At 33.7% G+C, this 11642-nt stretch overlaps 2 protein-coding genes across 3 annotated transcripts in view; one reads left to right on the top strand and one right to left on the bottom strand.

Moving 5' to 3' along the window:
• Positions 1-11642, top strand: part of LOC126779896 (catenin alpha) — a 400158-nt gene that overhangs the window by 275439 nt on the left and 113077 nt on the right. The gene's annotated exons all lie outside the window — the stretch shown is intronic.
• LOC126780119 (ras-related protein Rab-24-like) lies at positions 1449-6538 on the bottom strand. 2 transcript variants are annotated; one of them, XR_007670434.1, is made up of 6 exons: positions 6281-6538; positions 5948-6036; positions 4733-4859; positions 3831-3978; positions 3329-3542; positions 1449-2421 (listed from the first exon to the last, which is right to left on the bottom strand). XR_007670434.1 is itself a non-coding variant. In XM_050504385.1 (5 exons), exons 1-5 carry the CDS (start codon positions 6392-6394, stop codon positions 3415-3417), a joined length of 606 nt encoding a protein of 201 aa, XP_050360342.1. In that variant the 5' UTR covers positions 6395-6538; the 3' UTR covers positions 1449-3414. The 2 variants fall into 2 exon arrangements, 1 of the variants encoding a protein (XP_050360342.1); XM_050504385.1 differs by having other exon boundaries at positions 1449-3542.

An 11642-nucleotide genomic window follows, 5' to 3' on the forward strand; every position in this document is an offset into this window, starting at 1 on the left:
GATCATGCTTGTTTATCAGGTAGCCTGCTACCCTGTTAACACGTGACGGCGTTTGGACGTAGGTATACTACCGCGTGATAACTAAATGTACCTACCTACATATCTGTTTTGTGTCGACAGCGCAGCTAGGGTGTCCACACGATGCGTAATTAATTACATAATTGTTGGTTAACTTTACTTAGAAGTTTATCAATATTTATGTTATATGTATTTTTTTTGTCATATATGATCGTCAAATATCACGTCCTTAAATATTGATAGTAATTCACCGGTCACCTGTATAAAAAACGGAGAACTGAACGATTGTCAACGAATTAAAAATATATGATATTTTGTTTTAATTAAATTTCAAATATCTCATAAGTTATTATATTAAAGATATTAAAATTAACAAATAATAGAATTTATTACTTCTACTGGTGTATTTATTATTCGTAACTTAAAGATTTTAGGTTAGGTAGGTATTTCGTTTAGAGCGTCACCGTCACGAGCGTAACGCTGGTTTTTTAGTGGGTATTCCGATGTTCGGGCCGCACTCGGCCCGACATACCCCCCACTGTTCCCGTGGGGAAACGCGTAACGCGTTCTTCCAGTGTTAAAAAAAAATAAGGTAGGTATTTCGTTTCTTTTACTTAGTCGGTTAGTTAGACAAGTGAAGTAAAGCCTTAAATATATATAAAGAAAAATTCAAAATAGTACAAATCGTGACCGCGTGGAATAATGGAGTAGAGGTGGAGGAGAATGATAGCATTTTTCTTCTTTATATCGCAATTCCGATTCCCTTGGCGAAAAATGACCCAGTTAGTCGGTTAGTTGATAATAAGTATCTACTTATAAAAAAAAACTGACTTACGTTTTCATTTTAAAAGGATACAATTTCCTGTGAAGTAAAGTACAGAGAAAGACATTCAAGTATGCAGGAATAGATTTATGAGAATGATGCTTTTCTTGTGTATGATTCCAAATGTATGTTGCCCTATCTAGATCCGGGGCAAAACCGAATAAATACTACTATCCCACGAAAATAATATATGTTGTATATACTGAAAAGTCTGTTCTTAGTGATTTTTTCAAGTTATACGCACGTGAAACCGCGGACACAGCTAGTATGTAATAAATGTCTGTACATGAATTATACTAATGTTATACTTAAAACTTACAGCGGCAATGAACACCCCGACTGGGGATACCCCGCCAACTGATACGGTTCGCAAAACCATACATTAAGTCATTGTATTAGGAAGCCCCTATTTTGTGAAGCGGATGGCGGAGGTGGCACCACCACTCACACGCTAGAATGGCCACAAAAAGCCAGTGGTGCCGTTTTTTTTTGCGCACGGTACCATCACGTTGACGGTATCCCTATACGAGGGTCGATAATAAATAAAACAAAAGCAAAATATGTTTTTTTTTTTATTAAATTTATCAGTGAAAATAAATTAAGCGTATATTTCATACAAATGTTATTACTAAATATAAAATTATTTTATATATTTATCATTAACATTATATATATGGCGTCGGGGTGGACATGTTATGTACATATACTTATATACATATAAGCCCATGTCCTTTTTTGGGGTTCAAACTTGCTTCATATCTGATTATGGTCCTTTACTGGTGGTAGAGCTTTGTGCAAGCTCGTCTGTGTAGGTACCACCCAATCATCAGATATTCTACCGAAAAATAACAATGCTTGGTATTGTTGTGTTTCGGTTTGAAGGGTGAGTGAGCCAGTGTAATTACAGGTACAAGAGACAGCGTCTTAGTTCCTAAGGTTGGATGCGCGTTGGTGATGTAAGCGGTGGTTAACATTTCTTACAATGCCAATGTCTATGGGCGTTGGTGACCACTTACTATCAGGTGGCCCATATGCTCGTCCTGATGATAAGTGGTCACCAACGCCCATAGACATTGGCATTGTAAGAAATGTTAACCACCGCTTACATCACCAATGCGCCACCAACCTTGAGAACTAAGATGTTATGTGCCTTGTGCCTGTAATTACACTGGATCGCTCACCCTTCAAACTGGAATACATCAATGCCAAGTACTGCAGTTTTGCGGTAGAATATCCAATGAGTGGGTGGTACCTACCCAGACGAGCTCGCACAAAGCCCTACCACCAGTAAAAGTAGTTGTATCGATTTATCTCTTTTTAAAAACGTTTTTCTATCTTTATTTCTAATAGTATATATAATAATCCCACTGAGTTTCTTTCGTCGAATCTTCTAGACTTTTTTTCGTTCTTAAATTGGTTTATATTTGGCATTCTTTATTGAATACTAATTTTTGCACGCGGCTTCGTCTCTGTTTGTGGGGAGGGGCGATTACATACCCCTTCGTCCTTTTCTATGTGCCTAGTTCGAGTTGATTTGTATCGAATTCCGATTATTGTCACTAGATGGCGCTGTTTTTATTCTATATAAAACACAGCCAAACGTCAACTCTATCGATTAAGTAGAAATAAAAAAAACACGCAATAGACACACAGAACCGATGACAACGTGCACACAAAATTTCATTATCATCGGTTAATAGTTAAGAAGTGAAAGCGTAACAAACAAACATACTTTCGCATCTATATAAATACAAGTAAGCTCGGTCAGTGAAATATTTTTTTCATGTATACAGGAAGGTGGGCTCACGTATGTGACATATGTGTGATACCTACCCTTTATACATTGGCATTGTTATATAAACCATTCCTTATATAGTCTATTCCAATGGTATGAGAAATGATAAATAAATAAGTTTGACCTTGTATTGACATATCATTGGTCGAGAAATTAATTATCTGTGGTATTTAAAAAATTGGCGTTTTGTATGATGTGTTAGGTAAGTAAAACTAAAGTGTATATAAGTTGAGTAACAGTGTTGTGTTATATATACAGTAACAGCCCGTGCTGGGCTAAGGCCTCCTCTCCCTTTTTGAGGAGAAGGTTTGGAGCTTATTCCACCACGCTGCTCCAGTGCGTCTTGGTGGAATACACATGTGGCAGAATTTCGATGAAATTAGACACATGTAGGTTTCCTGACGATGTTTTCCTTAACCGTTAAGCACAAGATGAATTATAATCACAAATTAAGCACATGATAATTCAGTGGTGCTTGCCCGGTTTGAACCCACGATCATCGGCTAAGTTTCACGCGTTCTTACCACTGGGCTCGGCTGTGTGTTATATATAATGATATATTAATCAAGAACTTTTGTAGAGTATAATACTGCAGACCTATTATAGAATAGAGTGGAATGTGTAAATCTATGCTTCCATTGGAATTTCCAATGTTACATACAAAGTGCCAGTAATTACACTGGCTCACTCACCATTTAAAGAGTATTAATTTTTGTTAGAATGGTTAGTGGTACCAGATTTTTTAGATTTCTTTCTCTATTAGTTATTTATACATTTCTCAGCAGAAACAGTAATTCTTATTTTTAGTATTTTCTTCTTTCTGCAAGTGCACCCTTGCTTCTTCAATGTTCTTCATTACTCTTAAATCTGCTGCACAGTCGTCAACTATCTTCTGAAAGAGTTCATCTGTAAAATTGTTTTCTAATTTATTTTATATATTTTATATGGTTAGGTTATAGAGAACCAGAATTATTGACATAGCCCAAAGGATTAGTATGCTGAAGTGGCAGTGGGCTGGTCACAATTGTCAGAGAACCGCCTTGGCAAACGTAGCCTATTATACGCAAAGTAGCTGGCAGGAGATGGAGATTGAGAGCTGAAGATCGGGCTCAGTGGTGTGCCATTGGCGAGACCTATGTCCAGAGTGGATGATAATATGGTTAGGTGTTATACCAAAAAATAACAATAACATACCAACATTCTCCCCGGTCTTGCTCGATGTCAGGTAATGCCCACACAAGCCTTGGGAATACGTCGCGATTATATCGTCTGGGACCTCACGCTGCACAACGCCAGCATCCAGGAGGTCCTTCTTTGTGCCGCATAGATACACTTTACAGTCCTGTAATTTAAAACGGATTATTCTTTAACCTTTTTTTTCTATTTCAATATTTTTTAAGACATTATATATAGTGATTTTAAATCTATTTGACAACAGATTTTCTGTATCTTTCATTTTGATCTTAACGAAAGGATTTCATATCTTGTTTGCTCTCGGCCGATGGAAAGTTATAGTCCTTATTGAATTTTTAAATAATCGTAATTTTCATAATGTTTTTTGTGACGCTCTATGGACACATATTTTAGTTTTTAATCGTTGATGTGTGGTATCACAGAGGTAGTAGGTAAAAAAAATGTCACCAAGTTTTACCGTCCTAGATTTGGGCTCTTCAGTGTTTTATATTAAAAAAAATTAAAATGAAAGAATCAGCAATCAAATGAATGATTAGCAATTTTGCTTTATATTCTTTCAAGGAGTCCTTTCCGTTTCTACATCTGAGCCATATCATGAGACCACCTTCATGGTACCACAACATTCCACTATAACTATCATACCAAAAAAAGCCAAATCAAATTATACTTTCAATAGGCTCTTGCTGGAACTTTTGTATCATCATTTTACAAGATTTAACCAAACGATTACCATACTCTTTGAAACTTTCAAGTCAGAATCTCCATATGTGCCTAAATATATCACCCTCGACTCGGGCCTATTCAAACTATAGGGAAATCTACCCCTGGGTAAGGAAATAGGCCTAACAATAGCCAAACACGCTCAACGCTCATGAAGGGTTGAAATTATTAAAATACAATACCTCTTCAACCGTTCTCAATTCTTGCAACCAGTGACGTAACCTCGTCCACGACGCTTGGGATGAAGGCTCATAGCAGATGATAGCTGCATGAGCCCCTCTGTAGTACATACGAGTCATAGCTTCGTATCTGGAATAAGAAATATATATATTGTTAGCGATTATCTATATGCAGCGTACATGTCATAGTTGTCAAAAAGTTTTTTTTGGTTTTTTTTTTTACGCCCGGCTACAATGTTAACTGTTATCTGTGTGAGAGATAGCTGTGATCTGTAAATGATTTTTATCACATAATTAACTCTTTTGTATCTTGATATAATGTTATAAAAATCGTAATTTTTTGATTAATTACTTCTTTTTGTCATTTTCCTTTTGTCCGTAAAACGTATAGGATTGTAGGGACACATGGGTTTTATTACTCTATGACAAGCTTGTAGCAGCCTATCAGTTAGTCATTGTTACGCTCGGTCCGTAGAGGCATGCATAGTTATAAACTCAAATAGCAAAGCATATCATCTATTACTTTATCCGGAATATACCCATACAACGAACACATAGTATAGAAGTATAGTAAAACTTTTTGTGGTGACCCCGAACCCGTATTTGTAAAACACTATAGTCTCACAGGCCTAATTTACTACACCATAATTAATAAGCTAACTATTTATTAACACAAACATAAATGGCTGCCTCGGCTTAACCAGACCTTTTCTGCTACTGCTACATACTACATTTTTTTAATTGTTTTTTTTTTTTTTATTAAATATTATTGTTACAATTACGCTTTCAAGTAAATTAATTCATTAATATACCATATGTACTATATGTAGTGAAGGTAATAAGCAAGGAGGTCAAGTTTCAATCTTTGACTTTTACATAGGTACCACCCACTCATCAGATATTCTATCGCAAAACAGCAGTACTTGGTATTGTTGTGTTCCGGTTTGAAGGGTGAGTCAGTGTAATTACAGGCACAAGGGACATAACGTCTTAGTTCTCAAGGTTGGTGGGACATTGGTGATGTAAGCGATGGTTAACATTTCTTACAATGCCAATGTCTATGGGCATTGGTGACCATTTACCCTCAGGTGGCCTATATGCTCGTCCGCCTTCCTATTCTATAAAATAAAAATAAAAAATAGCTCGCTGTAATACATAGAACCCTAAACCAATAGGCTATTAACGCAAGTGCTGAGATGTTTCTTTTTTTATGTTTACCTTTCGCTGCCAGCTGTATCCCAAATACCAACATTGAATTCTTTATCGTTTGACTGCATCTGTTTAGCACAGAAAGCTGCACCGATAGTCTGAAAAAAGTTTTTTTTTTTTTTGGGTTTCATACAAATAGTGTCACCAACAAGAAGAAAATAATTAAAAAAAATATTGAATTGCAAATGTTTGTGAGCTGGATTTAATAAATGAGCTTAATTTAAAAATCAACTTTACTATTGTTCAAAGTTTTAAAAATAAAACAGAGGTCAATGAATATGTACACAAAGGCGCGAGATAAAATAACTTTAAAAAGTACGTAAAATACGATAATATACTTACGTTTTGGTATGGAGTGCCAGAATTAAATCTACAGTTAACAAATCTTAACACTAAACTAGTCTTTCCGACATGTTCACTACCCAGAAGAACAATTTTAAAATCACATCGACTCATATTTCAAACTTTTCAATACTTTTATTATAATATAAAAGTTAAAAGTCTTTGTGATACTGCATATTTCATTCGTATATGATAATAATAACTTATTAATAAAAATAAGTGTATTAATATTATTATTTTTTTTTTTCCCTTTTCTGACGTGTATGTATTAATATTATACTGTAAACTTTTGTCGATAGAATGAATAACAATAAAAATTAAACAATAACAATGTTTATTTCAAATCGACTTCTGACAGGATTGACATTAACTTTTTAACATACAGACTCATCAAATGGGCTTAGATACCATGTTTTTTAGTCTTCTCCAAATATACAAAATTACTATAAAATATATTTTTAAGAAATTTAGTACTACAAAGTTATTAGATAATTATGCTATTAGTGTTATTAATTAAAATGTGTCGTATAATAAAATTATCTAGCTATTTAAATTAATGGTATAACAATATATTAATTAAGTTAAAAAAATAAGAGAATGAGTGCGAATTTACCAGAATAGCCAACAGGTGCATACATGTCATCGGAACTGAAACAACATGTCAAATATCAACTAAAAATGAAGCCCAGCCTTTATGTCACCAGTAGAGGCAATACGACGACGAGTTTTATCATATTATGTTCAATGACAAAATAACGGTATATACCATGATATAACCGCTCTCCAGAAGTTAAACTTTACTAAAATAAAATTTAAGGTATTTAAAAATAAACGACAGATTCTGTTTAATTTATGGAAACAAAAATTTAATCAGAAATTCTTACGTTATTATTATACGTATACAGGGATCAGTATTGATAATGACCTGATTCGTTACAAAACACATTGAGGGTCAAAAGTAAATTTTTTTTGTCCCAACTAAAAATATTCTTAAAAGGAATAAACTAATTGTTAGTAAATAACAAAAATTAAGACGTTAAACTTTATAAAATCGAATGAATCACTCTAGTTCGAATTTCTTTCCTTTTGTCAATCTCAAAAATCCCGGTATTGGTCAAATTGAATCCCGAAATTTTCGGGACTGAAAATGACCGGGATACCGGGATCCCGAATCTCGAACTCTCTAACCAAGCCTTATTATGTGTTTTTAGAAATAAATAACTATAGCGCGATTTAAAAGACAACTAGCGCCATCTAGTAACAAATTAAAGTAACATGCGATATAATTTTACTTGAACACTTAATAAAATAGACCAAAGGTGTGCCATTATATATAATCGTGAGCAAAGGCAATTATTGTCTGTCTATTTGGCCTTTCGTCCTCAATAAAATCATTTTACGAAAGTATATTATGTAAACAGTATCTACGCTAATATTATAAATGCGATGGTTACTCTATCACTTCAAATCCGCTTTCAATCTTAAACCACTAAACCGATTTTGATAAAACTTTATATGAAGCAAACTTAAACGCCAAGGACATGGGCTATTTTATCTTACCTACGTGACTTCTCAGCCCCCCCGATTCGGGCGTAAAACTAGTATAAATAAACTACATATTGACCTTGCTATTTATAAAAGAATAATATACGCTCATGTCTTAGGCAGAGGGGATTTTAAAAAAGTAGCCTATGTCTTTGGGGTTCAATTTTGTTTCACACCAAATTTCATCAATTTCAGTTCAGTAGTTTACCCGGGAAAGCGTGACAGACAAACAGAGCTATTTTCGCATTTATAATAATAGCACAGAATACAATGTACTTTTGTATCAATTCACCTCCCCTCTAAGACTTCAATGCTTACAGAATATTGATTTTGTAAACAATGAATTATCATTATTCAATCAGTTTTAGCACCTATAGCATTGACACAAAGGTCGTTTTCCAATGATATCCATTGTTAGTTATAAAGATACCAAAACTGTTATCTAGTTAGGGTGACTGAAATGACTAGGTAATTGAACCATAATTATTCATTTCTGCAAATAATTGTCCCTCGGAATATTATTTTTCGAACCTTTAATGACGTGATCCAAAGTTGCCATGTATGAAAAATAATTGTAAGAAAATGACATTTGTATACAATTTTAATAAATTGAATTTTATTATGCGTATCTCATTAGAACTTCAGTTTTTTTTTTTTTATATTCGCCGGGAGGGCAAATGACTACTCCACCTGATGGTAAGTGGTAGTAGAGTCCAAACGCGACGACGGCCAGTACAGACGGGAAAAACGTTCTGCACTAGCCGTCTTCGCCTTGCCGGCCCGCAAGATGCCTCTTCACGCCTCGTTTGAAGGAACCCGGGTTGTAAGAGGAGGGGAACACGTGAGCTGGTAAGGAATTCCATTTTTTGGAAGTACGACAAAGAAAGGAGTTGCCAAATTTCTTTGTTCGCGATGGAATTGATGTCACAGTTAGGCGGTGACATCGAGAACCAGCTCGCGTGGACTTAAGAAGGAAGGGAGAAGCAGGAATTAGAGAGAATAATTCCTCAGAGCACTCGCCGTGATACAGTCGATAGAAAGCGCTCATTGCTGCTATCTCACGACGCAATTGTAAAGGTTCAAGGGTGTTTGTGAAAATATTAAAAATGATAATTGTATTGGTTTTTATTTACTTTACCAGGTAAGTAGCTACCTTATAATCTACAGCCCCGACGCCCGGGGCTTGAAATATAGGGCGTAACGTTGAGGCCGTAAATGCGTGAGGTGTCCAATTTCAGATGGCCATGAGAAGGCAGCCGGTATCGTGCTGCCGTACGCACCACCGAGGAGTTCAGTTGTAAGATCACCTTCGCTTCAGCAGAGGGTGTATGCGTGATATCGACACAAAGACGGCTATTTTTGTATTTTTTTTATTTATTTATTTATTGCAGTGGTTTCAATGGATAAGAATCCCACATAACCCGGTTCCCACCCCCAGGATTCGGGTACCTTTCTGATAATTCCACAGCTTTTAAAAAAAGGCACAAGAATAACCTCCAGTATCATATTTAGATAATATCTCAATATTATTAGAATCAGTTAAAATTGTTTTATTTATGAAAGTGTAAGTAGTACGAAATTAATAACATATGAAATTGTTTTTTGTTATTAGTATCATTGGAAACAAACTTGGAGTCCTTTGGAGTTGGTTGTTGTTCTAGTAATCCTTGAACATTGCGAATTCCTTGAAAGTATTTTGTTTGTCACTTAGTCTGTTTGTCAATGGAATATTGACCATTTACGTTATTTAATTTTCAGAATAATTGCATAACCATGCTCAAGACGAAACAATTTTTAACAAAAAATAACCATTCCATATTGTCGTTAAAACGTTTAAAAATCATTACTATCATATGATTATCCCATAATGAAAATAAAAACAACATCCATTTAATTAATCCTAAAAAAAATAAAAACGCCTGATAGAATTTTTAAGCAGAAAAGTGGTATTGCTATGTAAGTTACATCAGGCGCTATACTTTTTTTCGTTTTTTATCAAATTAACTTCGTTCTTCAAAGGTATTATAATTAATAAGCACGTTCACTGCCATGTATCCGAATTTTAACTAGAAACGTATTCCGTCTTGATGGAGCAGGGTACGATTTGGTGATATAATACATAACAATAAAATATTTAATTGCATCCTTATCGATTCAAATACGGCTTGCATTGAAACCATAATACCCTTTACACTATTTCATAAATTATTTCTTTTTTGCTTTAGTTGCAAATTACTTGTAGATTTTTCTTTTGATAAATAAGTATAAAATTTTTTTAAGGGAGTTAAATATTATTTTTTTATGTCCAGCATTACGAATTAAATAGGACATTTTAGTTACTATCTTATCAATAAATTTCTAAATAACATAATAAAATAGTGAGTAATTTTGGCAAGCCTCCTCCCTAGTGCATGGACCAGATTCCGACGCACCCGGTTCAGAGGCATCGAGGGTCCATAACAAGATCATCACATCCAGGGACTGGAAAACGTATATTGCACATCATGTTTCTAAACATATGCAATTGCCAATACAAAATACGATCATGTCCTTTTTAATTAATAATTATTTTGTTTTAGTGTAGCCAGTATTGAAAATCACAATATGATGGCGTAAAACCCAGGGTATGTTTGTTGACAAAACAGGACATTTTATACATAAAATTAATAATAAATAATTTTATTCGACCACATCACAGTATTTTTTTTTTTTCATAAGACGTTTAGAATAATAGTAGTTTCTAATATCCGCTCGGTGACGCTGTCGAAGCCATTTGGGCCAAAAGCAACAAGTCAGTTCGAAAAAAAAAGTATCAAATGACATTAGAGAACAAAGGAATTGCTTTAATTAAAAAAATAGGATGAATGTAATTAATTAGGAAAAATTAGGACAATAATAACTAATTAATAACAAGTAATTAATATTATTCAAGAGCACTGAAGCCTAATATTATTGTTCTTTTTTTTATTTCAAAAGATCTAAATTAAAACCTTTTTTATTATTTTAATGAAAACGTAAATTTATACAGAATTAAGATTAAAATATTCTATGCAAATTTCTAGTCATTAAAACTGCATAATAAAATTTAGGAATATTGGATATGACTCCAATTATATGATGATAAACATTTTTTTAATAAATAAAGCTTAAATTTCAAGCCATTTATACTAATTATCTATATATCGATGTATTATTTAACACGCAATAAATAACACTATTACACAACATTAACAAACCCCACTTCAAAATTTATAAACTATCCAAATAAACATACGTAAATCTTAACATTAAAAAATGCAGTTGTTTTATTAAAAAGTTATCAAATAAAAAGTTTTTAATGAAATATAAAATGATTTACGACATATGTACATTATTGCATACAAATATTGTGAACAAGTTACCAAGGTGAAGCCGTACAAAAGAAATAACCTCGCCAAGTACCGATAAAGCGAACAGTCTTATCAAAGTAAGTTATAACACAACGGCAAATGCCAACTCAGCGCTCAACCTACCTATATCTACAATTTTCCAACACTGTTTCCTCCGTCTCACTTAACCCACACCCAAGATAATGTTGCAAATTAAAACACCAAAATAATATTTTTCATGATTATTTTATTTTTTCATACACTAAACATATAATTTTTTTTATTTTTTTTGTGTGTATAAAAAATATAATCAATATTTGTTGATCATAAAAGTTAAACTTCTTTGTTTTGAGTGTAATACGAACGAATGTAAAACACGCCAATTTGTCCTACTTAAATGAAGTCCCATTGTAATCTGCTTAAATGAACAAAGAAAATTAAACTCTATC

The sequence above is a fragment of the Nymphalis io genome, chromosome 30 (assembly GCF_905147045.1).
Source record: "Nymphalis io chromosome 30, ilAglIoxx1.1, whole genome shotgun sequence".
NCBI classification, from domain to species: domain Eukaryota; kingdom Metazoa; phylum Arthropoda; class Insecta; order Lepidoptera; family Nymphalidae; genus Nymphalis; species Nymphalis io.

Bases quoted from the DNA above. Each gene is read 5' to 3' on its own strand.
- LOC126780119 (XM_050504385.1), bottom strand. From the start codon at position 6,394: ATGAGTCGATGTGATTTTAAAATTGTTCTTCTGGGTAGTGAACATGTC. The intron at 4,860-5,947 runs GTAAACATAAAA...TTCTTATTCCAG, and splicing joins GATACAGCTGGCAGCGAAAG to ATACGAAGCTATGACTCGTA. The intron at 3,979-4,732 runs GTATTGTATTTT...TTTAAATTACAG, and splicing joins AATTGAGAACGGTTGAAGAG to GACTGTAAAGTGTATCTATG.